This window comes from Notechis scutatus, chromosome 2, assembly GCF_049901735.1.
Source record: "Notechis scutatus isolate UNSWTSFEM ecotype Mainland chromosome 2, rNotScu1.2, whole genome shotgun sequence".
Taxonomy (NCBI): Eukaryota; Metazoa; Chordata; class Lepidosauria; order Squamata; family Elapidae; genus Notechis; species Notechis scutatus.
Genome location: NC_142010.1, coordinates 114634382 through 114650332, shown reverse-complemented (window position 1 = coordinate 114650332; position 15951 = coordinate 114634382). Strand labels below are relative to the sequence as shown.

Sequence of the window (15951 nt, the reverse complement as noted above, 5' to 3'; positions counted from 1 at the left end):
TAGTCTTTGTGTAAAAGTCAGGAGAATATCATTATTTCTACTTGTATACTATGCTTGTTGCTTCACTAGATTCTTTGCAGTTTATTCCAATATCAGTCACTACCAAACAGATGGTATTGTTTTGCATTCCAATTTTTGATTGAAAATATTTTCAGATCACTTAATATAGCTGTTTCATATTATAGACATGGCATTTTGTACTAAAAATGGCATGTTTTAAATTTGAAATAGTTTTGTTCAAATGTTTTTTACAGGAAAGATACATAAATAACATTATCAGTGTGTGAATAAATATTATTCTAAATGAATGACTTTTGCATAAGTAATATAGACAAGATTTATTGGTAACTAATTTAAAATAGATTTAGATACAATGCACCCAGAATTGAACATTTGTAAAAGAGTATTTTGAGTCTATGCATTCACTAAGAAAACATTTTATGAAAACATAATCCATTTCGAGACAATTTCATTTCCTATAAGCTTATTATTTGAATATTTTTGTAATGACCCGGGGCTTGGCACAAAAGCAACACAGCCAGAGAACAGGTCTAACTTCCCTTTATTGCTCCAACTTTGCTCCCAAACATCCCCACATTTACTACAAGACTTGGAGCAAAGCTCTCACATGCATCTTCAGCAGTCTCTGGCTGCGAGTAGTCCAGTAAGCCAGGTTAGCCAAACAGTAAGCAGAACAAGAAGTTCAGTGAAGCAGGCAAACCGGGCAAGTACCACAAGACAGAGCACAGTAATCTCCAGGCGTTGGCAAGAGCACACAAGGCTCCACAGATTCAACATTTGTTCCCGACAGATGCCCCTCCCACCAGCATCTCCTTACATCTCAGTCCTCAAGTATGCCTTGTGAAGGGGGGCGGAGCACTCTCCTCCCTCATAGCCGGATCAGTCTGCGTTGTTCTCGTCTTCTCTCTTCTCTCCATGCTCTAGGATCAGGAGGGGTGGTCCTTGCTCTTCGCCTGACCTCTGTCTCTCCTGCTCTCCTGTCTGCAAGCCTTTCTAATCCTGAAAAGCCTTGCCTGGACTGACTCTGCCCTTTCCCAGTTTCCTCCAAGGCCAACGGAGCCACCCGCTCGATCTCTGTTGGCTGTTGTTACAGCTCATCTTCTCCTGCAGATTCAGATTACAAAGGAAGCATGACAACTTTTACCATTAGTTACAGATTGTTTGTGGGACCATCTGTGTATGAATCAGGTTGAAGTAGCCACTTCCAGTATATCCTCTTATTTCTAACTATTGAATAGTAATGTGGATAATATGTAGTAACATGCTGCTTCAGATGATCCACAAAGGATTGCAGATTTTTCTTCTTATTGCTGCTTTAACCCTACAGTTTGAAAGGAAATAGATCAGTTGTTTTAAAAACATATCAAGACTTTACCTGGTGCTTTCACCAGGCTTAACTTTATTGCATAATACTAAATACAGATTTCACCACTAACTGTAATAGAGTCATCCATCTTAGATATCTGATTCTTGTTCTTTTTTGCAGAATAGGGCAATAAACCTTTAGTTTAACAGAACATGGTTTAGTGGATTTCAGATGTAAGGGGCATTTTTTTTGTCTGGCCTTCACTCTATACCTTAAATCATGGGGTATTTACTAAATTGTTTAAATGTGGTAGTTTGATGCAAATTTTGTGTGTTCAGATTTTAATGAATGCTAAAATTTAATTTCTCCTTCCAAAAAGTCCATTAAATGGAATGTTTATTGGATTTTGAACAAAAACTCTTTTTTGCTGCAGAAGATTTTTTCAAATTTTCAAATGAAGAAAACCTATAGCCGTGATGGCGAACTTATGGCACGCATGCCACAAGTGGCACGCAGAGCCATTTATGCTGGCACATAACCTGCAGGCAAACTTAACTCACTGCATGCGCGCACCTCACAGCTGATTTTGTTGTTGTTGATTTGAAGCTTTTTTCAGCCTCCCAGAAGCTTGGAAAAATCCTCTGCAAGGCTTTTCAGGAGGAATTATAGGCCCGTTTTGTCACTTCCTGTAATAAAGGAAGTGATGAAACGGGCCTATAATTCATCCTGAAAAGCCTTGCAGAGGCTTTTTCCAAGTCTCTGGGAGGCTGAAAAAGGCCTCAAACCAGCCGAAAAAGCAGCTGTGAGGCACAGTACGGGTAAGGGGGTGGTGGTGGTAGGAGAATTGCATGTGCAGGGGGCGTGGGGAGGGGGCGTGCATTGTATTCTGGGTGTTGGCATGCGAGTATGGGCGCGCTGATGCACACACAATTTTTGGCACAGGAGCCCAAAAAGGTTAGCCACCACTTACCTATAGACATCAAATTGTCTTTAGGACTAACATATCTAAGTTGCAAAATACCATCACTAGATGGCAGTAGTGTAGTGATTGTCCATATTTCTGCAGCACAGTTATGGTCTAATCTAGGGGTGTCAAACTTGATTTCATTGAGGACTGCATCAGGGTTGTGTTTGACCTCAGGGTGATGTGGGGGCATGGCCAGGGTGGGCATGGCCAGCTTGATGTTACTCGTGGCGGGGGTGGTGGTGCCTATGGCCAGATTGCTCTGTCCAAGAAAATGGGCTCCCAGGCTCCATTTTTGGCTGCAATGGCCTTCTGCAACCTTCTGCCAGTGAAAATGGAGCTTGGGTGTGGCCCTTCCAAGCTCCATTTTCACTGGCAGAGGCATTGCAGGCTGGACCTTCACTGTTTCCAGGGTGGCCCCGCAGGCCATACCTAGGCACCTGGGTCTTGAGTTTGATACCCTTGGTCTAGTCTCTAAATGGTCTAGAATGGTCTAGACTAAATGGTCTAGTCTCTTTTTAGTATACTATTAGCAAAAACTTTGCCAACTTTTACTTAATTGTATTGTTATTGCATGTATTACATATACAGTGTCTCAATAAGGGTACAATAAGCACACATGAGTGTTGCTGTTATTATTTGAATTTTTTAATTAGTTGATTTTTAATTCAGAGTTACAAAATTTGTTTCTGAATATACCTGCCTTCGAAAACATAAATTTCTTTCATTTTCAAGTTATCAATAAAATTATAATGTTAAAGGAAATAAACTCTTCTCTTTTCAGTAGCTAACTATTGATGGCACTGGTTTGCTGGCACCTTTCCCCTTTTTAAAATTCAAGGGTTTTTTTGTACAAAAAATGTATGCTTTTTTCTACTTGAATCCAATTAGCAACTATCGTTTGCTCACTTATTGAGGAGAAAGGAGAGGACTACTATTTTAAAAAAAAAACCATGTTATACACATGCGTCCAGTTTTATTTACTTATTAAATTCTATCCTTCCTCCAAAAGTTCAAAATAGCATATAACATTCTTTTTCCATTGTTACCCATAACAAGACTTTTGTGAGATATGACTGGTCTCAAATCTTCCTGTCCATGTCTTCTTGTCTGACCCACCCTTGTAATAGTTGTGGGTAATGTATTTGGAAAATATCACCAGATATCACTTTTTCCTCATTTGGTCCTTTACGTCAAAAATTTATATTAAATATGTATTAGTCCCTGAAATTCCAGAGCCCACCAGGTATTTTTACTAAGCTGAGCAGTTAACAGTAATACTTAGCTGTCCTATTCTGATACTATGTGGTCAGCCTTTTTTTGGATAGGGGAGCCCATTACATGAATCTGGACCTCACCCATCAAGACCTTCCTGATTGCAACTTACCTTGCAGGGAAGGCGGCTGTCCCTCACAGATAATTCCTCCAGAGTGTGCGCTGGATCAAAGTGGTGGCCAGGCAGACCTTCCTTTTATTGGGAAGGAGCCCGAGGCGGATGTCTTCATCATGAGTCTGGAAGGTAAACTTGTTCCTCTCTGTACACTTATGGTTCTGCTAGTAAACGTTGTGTTCAGGAGAAAACAGTATACTGAATATACTGTATACCATCATTTCAAGGCCACGAGATCCATACCCATTATGGCTTTCTTCTTCAGAACTGAGAGCCATATGGATTGGTGTAGGAGGAACTAGCTGAACCACTATTTTTACACAGACAAGGACAAGTTTAACTTTCTGCTGTTACCCCTATACCAATCCACATCTTTGAAATCTGGTGCCTCAAACTTTGGTCATGAATTGAACAGAGTATAAAAATGACTATAATGCCTATAGGACTCTGAACCAATTGGATAGCTACTTCTGCTGGCTTTATTACACATATATGCATGAATTCAATTTTATATCACTTTTGAACAGAAATAAACTATAGAGAGACTGCTCTAGTCCATAAGCTTAAGAAAGAGCAGCATTAATTTAGTGTCTAGGATCTCTTTGATTGAAACAGTGAAAATACTAATAATAAGATTGGAAATTAAAGTTGTTACAATTTGGAAATTTTAACTATGTATGTTTCTTGTAACATATCCCTTGTTTAAGATTGTTGCTGCAGTAAGACTTCTGAGTTGTTTTTCTGTATTAAATCTGTCTCTGCTGAGCTTTTCCTGAAGCAGATAAGGCTACTAAATGAAAAGATCGATCTGCCAGAAACTCTGTTGGGTAGATATTGGCATAATAGTTTTTCCTCTGAATTTGACACCACTGCAGTAAACCAGGAGTATGGAAGCATCATTTGTAAAAGAACAAATGCTTCTATGTGCTTCTTAGAGGCTGGGATTTAGTAAATGATTTCTTAAGAAATACCCTATATATGATTATGAGGCAATTATTTTGTAGTATTCAATCTGCCTGAAGCTGTTGTCTTGAAACTTGCCTGAATGCTGCTTTTATTGTCACTGTCCGGAACATTAGTAGTATCCTGTTTGGGAACCTCCATAATACTTCACAAATTTAATAAAATTTCATTAAATGGTTCCTAATTCAGCTTCTATATTTTATTCTTTTTGTCACCTTGTCTAAAATTGTAGCATCTAAAATAAAATGCACTTTTAAGCAGCCAGAGGATAGATACTTCAGAAACCATCAAGTAATATTCAGATCTAACTTTATATAGTACTTCTCATATATTTTCCCATTAAGAATCTATTGAATTTGATTTCCCCCTTGAGGATTCATGATCAACTCTCCATTGTTAGATTTTTGTCAAAGTACTGCAAAATTTTGAAATTAGTAATTCATTATATAAACATACTTTTATCCACATTTTACCTAATCCATATCTTCTGGCACAGCTGTAATAATTCTGATATAGAAGTAAATCCCACTGGGTTCAATGACCACTGTAGTTTCAGATTGTTTTGATTCTCGAGTCACTGCCAAATTTCCAATTAAGGAAGTATACCATACCAGCAAAGAAATAGGCCAAACGAAAGAATCTTGTTCACGGAAAACCTAAAAAATTATTTGGGGTTAAGTAGTGAGATAATTAATAGTGTTTCCTGAGCAAACATATTTTCTTATTTCCAGAATTTAGATATACTCTTTTAATTGCTCTTATGTCAAGTGCTTATCTTGTAAGCAAAGTTACTCTGCAATAATTTGCAATAGGGTATCTCAACTACAAATAATTATTTTATTTCTTGTAACTTTTCAATTGTGTTAATTACAATTAGAAAAAGGGTTTAATCTGGCTAATATACATACTTGCATACATATTCTCAATGTGTACTTTTTAAAATAATTGGGGTAGTGCTGGAAAAACAAAAATATTATTTATGCATCTAAAAATTAGGTATTTCTTCACTCCCTCATTGCTTGAATCTATTATGAAAAATGCTAATTTCCTTTTTGGTCCCATATTCTTTGCTGCATTTGATTCTCAATGGATTTATTTTTATAATAATCATTCTGATTTTCCTTCATGCTTAAAGTATATAAATAAGAGGATATTAAAAATAAATTTCCTTTGTCAGAAGGAATGGGGGAAGGGAGGAATGATTCTATACTGTCTTTTAAAAAAGGTAAGCTTTAAGGTATCACCGCTAGTATGTTTTCAAAATTGTGTATGTTGTCACATGTTTATCTGTGATGTGACTTTTATTTTTCTGATTTACATTGCAGGCACCAATGGGGACATGCTGGGGTGATATCTCAGAAGGTGTGCGTGTGGAAGTCCCTAACACAGATTGCAGCCTACCTACCAAAGTCTTCTGGATTGCTGGGATTTTGAAATTAGCAGGTTATTAATTTTTATAATAATGTATTTTAAACTATAATTGCTTAGATATAATTGAAGAATTATTTGTTTGAAAGGTTTCTCAGAAATAGAAATCCTCAGTGTTAAATAGCTTAATTTTTAGATTGTTTAGTGAGGCATATCCCTTGGGAATAGCCAGTCAGTTTTGATCATAGAAACTGTAAAGAATAGCTTGTGGCATATTGAATGGTACATAGAACATTAATTATAATCTTTAGTATTCTTCAGAAACTGTTGGACCATAACTGCAACTATTGAGCTTATTAGAATGGTGCGTGATTAGCTTAAAATTGTTACTGGAGTATGTGTGCAATTGGGGGCCTAATGCAGTTTCAGAATTGGAACCACAACCTCCCGATAGCCTTGATTAATGTTGCAGATGTATTCCTCCAAAATGAGCCCCTAAACACAACCTCTGTTTCAGGTTACAATGCTTTATTAAGATATGAAGGCTTTGAAGGTGATTCAAGTCTTGACTTCTGGTGTAACATCTGTGGACCTGATATCCATCCAGTTGGTTGGTGTGCAACCAGTGGGAAACCTCTAGTTCCACCACGATGTATGTAAATATAGCAATAATACTTCGAACTTTTCATCTTGTTCTCTCTGTGTGGATTGTGATTATGTTAGACAATATTTTTATTTCTATTGAGGAATGCCCATCCTGTGTTAAAATTATGAACACTATATATTATGTATTAAGATATTTGAGTTACTTTTGATTGCCAAAACCTTTTGTGCATTTGTCCAGTAAATAATATATTTGGATTACCATTAAACTTGTTGATTCTCATTCAGAGTCTGTTAATTCAAAGTTTAAATAATGAATGCCTTTTTTTTTTCTTGACAGCTATTCAACATAAATATACAAATTGGAAAGCTTTTCTGGTAAAAAGACTCACCGGTGCCAAAACTCTTCCTCCTGACTTCTCCCCAAAGGTGAGAATGACTAAAACTGTGTGGGAATTTTGCTAATATTCCCACTAGTGTTAATATTAATAATTAAATCAGTTTGGGGAGTCTTCCTTGATCCCGCATGAGGGATTTTTGTAAGCCTGAAAACAGCTCTGAGACTAAAGCCAAGGAAGTATGTTTTATCTTTCTCATTGCATGCACTTAAACCTGAATCTTTTATCTGCTCTGTTTACAATTTCATTACATATCCACATTTCAAACATTACGAAACAAGGTTTCCCCTATGGTTGCCAATTAGAATGTGTCACCTTTATATCTTATAGTTAGTTCCCTTTCAAATCCCAGTAAACATTCTACTTTTAAATTGTCCTATTAAACAATTATAACATTCATCACCTAATAGCTATATTATAAAATAGATCCCTTTTTAATCAGATTCCACAAGTTACTTCCCTTTTAAATTACCTCTAAACGGTTTTAAATTTCAATGAGAAAAGAAAAGAAAAAAGAAATAAAATAATTAATCAATTCAAATTCATCCTTGAAACTGGTATTAATCTCCTTACAATCCTTCTCATAATTCATTTCAATTATATTTTATAAATCATTAATATACATTAATATATTCAATTATGTTTTACATATTTTTATATTTTATTTAATCTGTTATCAGACATTCCATTGAATAACAATACCAGTTTCATCTTCCATTTTAATTGCATATATTTTCCTGTTTTCTACATAATTTAGTATTTCTAATATATTTATACAATCCCTTGTCACCATGCAGAATCCTCTGTCTTAATTAAATTTTCAACCATTGTCTCTGTCTATCAAACAAACTATTCCCTTTAATTCTTGTTTGTTTCCCATATTTCTTTATTTCCTGATTCTGTTTCTTGTAACTTCTTTTCTCCTTTATTTCCCCCCTCTTTTTCTCACTCCAATGTTTGTCCCCCTCCCTCTTTAATGGTTCCTTCTGTAATCCTTCCTTCTGCTCTTTCCTTATATTTTGTTTATTTTTCACATTGTTCTTTTTTAATTACCTCCTCTAATCTCCAATTTTTAAGTCCCTTTTCCCCCTCTTTGAGTTTCAAACCTCATTGTCCCAATTTTTTGTTAAAGATGGCCTCCCCTTTATTCAAGTCTTCTTCTTCCTTTGAAACTTTTTGCTGATCCTCATACTCCAAGACCGCCATTTCCAGAGATTGCAGAACAAAGCCAAGCGATTCTCCTTTCTCTTGCAGCTGTTCCTTCATGTTTTTTTAATTCCATTTTCAGTTCCAGATAAAATTCTGCCATCTTTCAACACTTCCCAGTACCTTTAGACAACCAAATTCTATAAAATTACTTCCAGAGTTAATTTCAATTATATCCTCTAATGATCCAATGTCCAAAATTTCCAAAATCATCAAACAGTTCCAGAACAGTTTCTTCTTCTTCTTTCTTTGTTACTAAGTTCCAAACTCCACTATCACTTTCTTGGGGCTCTATTTGATTGTAGCAAAATTTTCATTTACTTTGTTATTCTTTAAAAATCTTTTAAAAGTTCACATTAATTTTTTTTTAGCATCAGGTGGCATTCTCTGGTATGACCAAGTTCCACCCCCTTTTTTCCTTCCTCCACTTTTTCTCCTTTTCTGGCTTTTAAGTTTCAAAAGCTCCTTATTTCCCCTTTGACACTTTCAGTTTCAGGTTTAAATTTGCCTATTTGGTATCAGAATCATTTTCACTAATTTCTTCTAACTTTTCTCTCAAAGTTCAAAGCCACTTCCAGCTGTCAAATCTTTTCCCCCCCTCTTCTTTACCGCTGCTTTAAAAACCTTTCTCAAAAGTTCTTAAGTATTTTAGCTCCAGGGTACTCTGTATTCAGATGTTAATTCTGCTTAGCCCTGTCACCCAAGCTGTCCTCTTCCTCTCTGCTCCTGCACAATCTTGTCCAGTCAGATCTTCCTCTTTGGGGTGGCCATTTTGACCACCACTGCAATCGTCTCCGGAGAGGAGCTTTATGCCTAGCCAAGGAGGGGAGATGTGGCTCCCCTCAACCCAGCTGGCAGTCTCCCCCTTCTTTGCCACCTCTACAGAGGGGCTTTGGTTCTAAATCAAGTAGATCGGGGCCCTCCAGCGGCGAGCACAAACCGAAACTGCGGACGATTGTGGATTTCGGTCCATCACTGAGGGAGCCTAACCAGCAGTTCCCCTGGGTCCTCCATAATTTTTAAAGGTGGGAAGAGGTGTTGAGCAAAAGGTTTAAGAAATACTGCTGTAGATTGTCTGAATAAGACTGTCTGAAAGTTCCTTTCAATACCTTCTAAATATTCTGATATTTTTTTCCCTAAAACTTTCTCTCTCTTCCCCATCTCTCTCCCTCTCTTTCCCTCTCTCTCTCTCCCTCCCTCTCTCTCCCTCTCCCTCTCTCTCTCTCTCTCTCTCTCTGTATATATATGTGTGTGTGTGTGTGTGTGTGTGTGTGTGTGTATGTATGTATATGTATGTATGTATGTATGTATGTGTGTGTGTGTATACACACACACACACACACACACACACACACACACACATGCACACGTGTGTATGTGTGTGTACACAAAATAAGATGCTATTGACATTTGGAATTCTGTTACTTGTATTCTCCAAAAACTACTTTTACAATATACACTTTGCGGATATTATTTTGGATAATAAATATTTGCAGGTACACATTAATGCCGCACAATTACTTGTTTCAAGGTATCTGAAAGTATGCAGTATCCTTTCAAGCCTTCAATGAGAGTAGAAGTTGTCGATAAAACACATCTCTGCCGAACACGGGTAGCAATTGTTGACAGCGTAATTGGAGGCAGGTTAAGACTAGTGTATGAAGAAAGTGAGGACAAAACAGATGACTTCTGGTGCCATATGTACAGCCCACTCATTCATCCTATTGGTTGGTCTCGGAGTATAGGACATCGATTCAAAAGATCTGGTAAGTTAGGATGTAGCAATGAAACTGAGCAAACCGCATTTGTTCTTGTAGATAAAGGCATTTAAAATTGCCACATATATGCTATTACAAGTCAACATTCAAAATGTTCTTTGTTTTTATCAGTTACATTTTTGACTAATAATACTTTTAGATCATGATTTTTAAGTAGTGAAAGAAGTAGTTTTAATTTTTCCTTTCTCTTCAAAGATATAATCAAGAAGCAAGATGGTCAAATTGATGCACCCTCACCTTTATTTGCTAAGGTACGATATTTTAGAAGAAATTGTAGTTATATTGAAGAAAATACTAATTTTAGAGAATGTAACAATTTAATAGGTACAGTTTATCAGCATTTTTTATTTCAAATTATCACTCCAATAAGATTTGAAGACAAAATATTAAACAAAGGCAAGTAAATTGAAGCTTCAGATTTTACAAAACTTTAGTGAATGAGCAGGATTGCAGTTCCAAATTTCAAACTACATTAGCAAGCTAACTGTCTAACTTGGATTACATATTGGATTACATCCTGTTAATGGTTATACTGCTACTGTTAAGGGAATGGAACTCCAAGGTAATTTACAGAAGTATCTTTGGCTCAGTGCCATAAACACAGGATCGGATAAATATAGAAAGAGAATTAGCTTACATTTTTCAACCCTTGCTTCAGTACAGGTAGTCCTTGTCTTATGATTATAATGGAGCCTGTCTGTTAAGAGTTGCAAGTCCTGATGCTCATTAAGTGAAGCACATGAGGCCTGGCTCTCCCAAGTGTGATCATTAAGCGACTGACTGAGTGGGCCGTTAAACAGAAAGAAGTCAAGCAGCTGCCCTCCATGGGTAAAAAAGAATTTTTGCATTGGGCTGGAGAAATAAAGTTCAGATCCTGAAGCCATGGTGTTCCCCTCCCATCTCAGGACTAGCTTTTAGAAACACTGCATTTGCTAGGTTTTTTTGGCTAGTGAGCCTGAGAATACAATATTTTTGAAATGGGAGAAGGACTACAAAAATGCCAGCAAATGCTATCTTTCTAAAGCAGAAGAAATCCACTCCCCACCCCCTATTAGAAATATTTGGTTTGCTAGCTGGCTAGCAAACGTGATCTTTTTAAAGTGAGAGAAAGGCTTTTCTACCCATTTCACAAAGATCCTTTTTGCTGGCTTGTCAAAAAATGTGATCTTTCTAAAGCGGGAGAAGGGCTTTTTAGAACCAGCATCTTTGAGGACAACAGGGTTGCTTCACAGGGAGTAGGGTGAAATCGATCTGACAGGCAGCCCCTGCTTTCTCAAAGATGCTGGTGGAAAAGTCTAGGGGGAAAGGGATTTTAGCACGGAGCATTTGGAGCCAGGGTGGCTCCAAGTGCTCCATGCTTCAAACACCCTGGACTAAAAATCTCTCTGGGCCTGTGCTGTGAATTTTTCCAGCCAGACTCTTTGAGAGCAGGACTGTTTCATGACGGGAGTCCCCACCTCCACCCTCTTGCCAGTGTGGACTGAAATCAACCTAGCAGGCAACCCTTCCACTCTCAAGAGGCTGGCTGAAAAGTCCATCCCAAAATGGGTCCTGACAGATTATTTTTTATTCTGTGACTTTGAAAAAAAATCATATATAATGCGTACTGTAGAAGAATGACAAATTGAATAGTGGGAATATGCATCGCTATCAAAAAATAATTTCATACAGTATTTGAAAGATAAGTCTGATACAGAATTTAATTCAACTTGGATACCATTTATGTATTATAATTCTATATAGAAACATGTATTGCGTTTGAACTCCGTGCTTCTTTTAACCCAAAGCTTTAATACCTAGGCCTTTGTTTGAATTACTAAATAAGGATAGAACTCTTAGATTAAATAGACATATTAATTCTCTTCACTATGATTCATACTATGGCTATTGTTATTTATTACATATTGACTGAACAATGTTCTGAAAATGCAAGATACTTTAATATGTAGCATTAATCTAATGTTACTTTGACATTTTATACTGCTTATTTTTTCTGTTCTTATTCTCTTTTTTCTTGTGTTTTTAAGTATTTACTACAATAAAATAGAATAAATAAAAAAGAGAAATGAATTTGCATCTGAGTGAAAATGATACATCTAAAATACATACAAAATGACTGAATACTCTGCATAGAAAATAACAGCTATTTTGGTCTCTGGTTTTATTTATTTTTTTGGCCATATATCAATTTGTACTGTGGGTATTTTTTTAGGTTAAAGAAGCTGAGTCCAGTGGAGAATGGTTCAAAGAGGGGATGAAATTGGAAGCCATAGATCCATTAAATCTTTCTGCTATATGTGTGGCAACAATTAGAAAGGTAAAAATAATTAACTTATGGAGGAATGTGAGCTGGAGGCAGCTATTAGGGCCATTCCCCCTCCCCCCCCCCATGTTCTCAGGGAAACAGTGTATTCAAATAATTGTTTATTTAATATTCTAATCTAAATCATGGGTGTCCAACTTTTTGGCTTGCCTGGGTTGTATTGCATGAAGAGGAATTGTCTTGGGCTGCATATAAAATATATAATGTATATAAATAACATAATAAAAGTTTATGGTCATATGGGGCTGCATTACTAGCTGTTTAGGGCTGCATGTAGCCTATGAGCCACAAGTGGACACCTGTTCTAAATTCTACCTCATATTACATTAATTTCCATGTGTGTTAAAAGGAGCCCATAATAGGACTATAGATTATATGGACCAATTGCATAACATAAGGGCTATTTATTTATAAAGGAGCTGAACTGGAAACTAGCTGGTAGATTATTTGAACCCCATACCAAAATCAAAGTCATTTGTAAAAGTACCAATATATTATATACTTAGTTGACCATGATTGATCTTGAAAAAAGTTACAGAGTTGCTGATTAAAGATGGATGGTCACTAAGAAGCCCTAGGGCAGTAGATTAGATTGGGAAGTCAAAACAGCATTCTGGAAGAAGACAGTGGCATATCGTTTTGTATTGTTGCTAAGAAAACAACATGTGTTCATGTCACTAGGAATTAAACTTGACTAAATGAAGACTTTCTGGTTTAATGTAACCATGATTCTTTACAATCTGATGAAAAATTCTCTTTATGTTTTGAACCTTGTGGCAGCTGAATTACTTGTCACTTCATGTTTTTTCGTCTTGCACTACTTTGTATTAATTTTCTACATTTAATTCTAGGTATTAGCAGATGGATATCTTATGATTGGGATTGATGGATCTGAGGCAGCTGATGGATCTGACTGGTTTTGTTACCATGCAACTTCCCCTTCTATATTCCCTGTTGGTTTCTGTGAAATTAACATGATAGAGCTAACTCCACCCCGAGGTATTCATGTTTTCTTGTTTTATATGTATATATACCAACACATTTTGAATTCTTTATGGAATAATACTCATAAATTGGCTGGTAAAACATTTGTCCTTTTCTCCAGAGGTACTTTGAAATTGCTTAGCCCAGCGGTTGCCAACCGGTGGGCCATGGAAATTTTTTGGTGGACCAGAGAAGAAATGACCCTGGGCCGCACAGTTCTCGTGTCTCCCAGCTCTTAGAGGGATTCCCAGAGTCAGGTCCCTGAATTGCACACGCCAACCAGCTTCCACATACGGGCAACAACAGTCCCCTCCCCCAGTGCCCACTGTTAGCTCACCCCATTAGTTCTGTAGCTTTGAATTGCTCCCACCTCTCTCTCTCCCCCCGCTCCCACATGCAGGCAGGCAGGCAAGGAAAGGGAGATGGAGCCATGTGCAGCTCTCGGCTCCTCCAGCCCTCACTGCGTCTCCCAACATCAAAGCGTCAGGCATGCAGGCAAAGCCACAGCGGTAGCACCCTGACTTGCTTGCTTCTCCACTACTGCCTCCTCCTCCTCCAGCCCCTCCTTCTCTGGGTAGGGCAATTCTTAACTAACTGAACATGCTAAGGCAACTCGGGTGCTACCGCTGCGGTGGCTTTGCCTGAATCTCTGAGACTTCGATGTCCCTCAAAGAGCTGGGACATCGAACACTCGAAGAGCTGGGAGGTGCGAAAACTGCGAGTGGGAGCATTTGGTGATTTCGAAGAACTAGAATGCGGTAGATTGGCATTTTGTAGATCTTGGTGAAAGAGTGAGCTTTGTTTTGCCTCCTTTCCTCCCCTGGTAATGCGAGAAATTCTCTCTCTCTCTCTCTCTCCCCTCCCCCCCCAAAATAATCACTCGCTGTGGCTGGGTTTGGCAGCAGCACTAAAGCAAGCGAAGTGCCCCCAGGAATACCTTTCCTTCCCTGTCTCCAGGTGAGGCTGGAAGAGCCCCCCCCCCCAGCTTTTCTCAGCTGCATATCTGAGCTCTCTCAATCCTCCACCCGGTATCTGAAAGGAGCTCCCACTTTCTTCCCCTCCCCTCCCCCAAATTAATCACCAAAGGCGGCAGTCCTTCTGTAGGCAGATGCCTGCTGAGAAGCCCCTGGAGTGGCGGCCGAGGGGCGCTGCCCCCCCAAGGAGAGCAAAGCCCCCTTTCTGCCTCTGCTCCTCCCAGCGGCAGTTGCCCTGAGGCCCCTCAGCTCCGCTCTTCTGTCTCTTTGGAAGGTGCAGGTGGGGGGAGGCTTCCAGCCGGGAACGTTTTATTTTGTTATCATTAAACATTTACATTTTTTTATAATTAAGTGTGTGTGTGTATAATTTATATTTAATATAAAATATTTTTATATTAAATATATTAGCTTTTTAAAAAATTCGTGTGGTCCTCAGGATTTAAAAGTATGAATTTGGTGGTCCCTGAGGTCCAAAAGGTTGGCGACTCCTGGCTTAGCTAGCAGTAGAGCAGAAAATGATATTTTACTATTTCTTACAACGGCTTTTGGAGGACTTGGTTTGGATGTATCATTTTCTTTCTTTGTCTTGCTTCCTCCAAGGACTTTACAGAACAAAGACTAAAGGAATTGCCCTGCTGCTATTGTGTATAATTTCAGAATAATTGTTGGATTAGTAGTTGTATAGGTTCTCCTTAATTATTTAGTGCAAGTTGAATTGTCTCACCATTAATGAATGGTTCAAGCAATTTATAGTTTTAAAAAATAAAATAATAAAGTTAAAATACAAAATTTTTAAAAAGCCTAAAACAAAACTGATAAAATAAGTATGTCATAAACCATCGGCACATTGCAGAGACCTTCTCACCAAGCTACCTTCTGTTCAAGATTGATTTGTATGTGTTTGAGGTCCCTTTCTTTCCACTGATGAGCCTACTGCAAAAAGTGCTCTGAATCAGATATAAGACATAGATGTTATATACAGTAAGTATATGCTGTATATATATATAAGTCCCAGGTTCCATCCTCAGCTTCACCTTTGAATACTGTAGGGCTTTTTATGGTTTGATAAGTTTTCTTCCTGAGATTTGCTTGACAGAGTAATCAGTACTGGGCTAAATTGGCTAGTTCACTTAGGAACTTGATATATGGGTGCTCATCTTTAAAGGCTTTGCTTCAACTGCTGCCCTCAGATGAAGACAGGTCAACAACTCTTTGGAAGAGGGCTTTCTGTCTCTTTGGTTATAGAACCATGAAGCCAAAGAGGTTTGTATAGCAGCCTTTAGGATTTTTGGGGCACTAGAGTCCTTTGAAATAATTTGTCTAGTATATCAGTGGTAAAAATACATTTTAATTGTGACTTTATTTTTAACAGTTCATATTCTTTCTGTATTTTAAAGTTTTTATATTATGAATCTCATAAAATTGTATTCTAAGGTATCAATAAAAATACAATAGTTTATACGTATTTTACTTAGGATCAGAATATTTCCATACAGTATTATTATATAATAACTATTAACTTGTAGGTTATACAAAACTACCTTTCAAATGGTTTGACTACCTCAGGGAAACAGGTTCAGTAGCAGCCCCCGTCAAATTCTTTAACAAGGTAAGCTGGCATACAGATCATACAGAAATTTGATCATTGTAACATTCCTATACTTTCTTTGTTT

General features: G+C 37.6%; 1 protein-coding gene across 5 annotated transcripts in view; it reads left to right on the top strand.

The window, feature by feature from the left end:
* The window catches only part of MBTD1 (mbt domain containing 1), a 51398-nt gene that overhangs the window by 13019 nt on the left and 22428 nt on the right, over positions 1 to 15951 (top strand). For all 5 annotated transcript variants that reach the window (XM_026667361.2, XM_026667362.2, XM_087955902.1 and 2 more), the window contains exons 6-13: positions 5970 to 6087; positions 6530 to 6664; positions 6956 to 7044; positions 9751 to 9985; positions 10193 to 10248; positions 12210 to 12314; positions 13172 to 13319; positions 15805 to 15887. In XM_026667361.2, coding sequence (XP_026523146.1) covers positions 5970 to 6087; positions 6530 to 6664; positions 6956 to 7044; positions 9751 to 9985; positions 10193 to 10248; positions 12210 to 12314; positions 13172 to 13319; positions 15805 to 15887 — 969 coding nt within the window. The remainder of the gene's footprint in view (positions 1 to 5969; positions 6088 to 6529; positions 6665 to 6955; positions 7045 to 9750; positions 9986 to 10192; positions 10249 to 12209; positions 12315 to 13171; positions 13320 to 15804; positions 15888 to 15951) is intronic.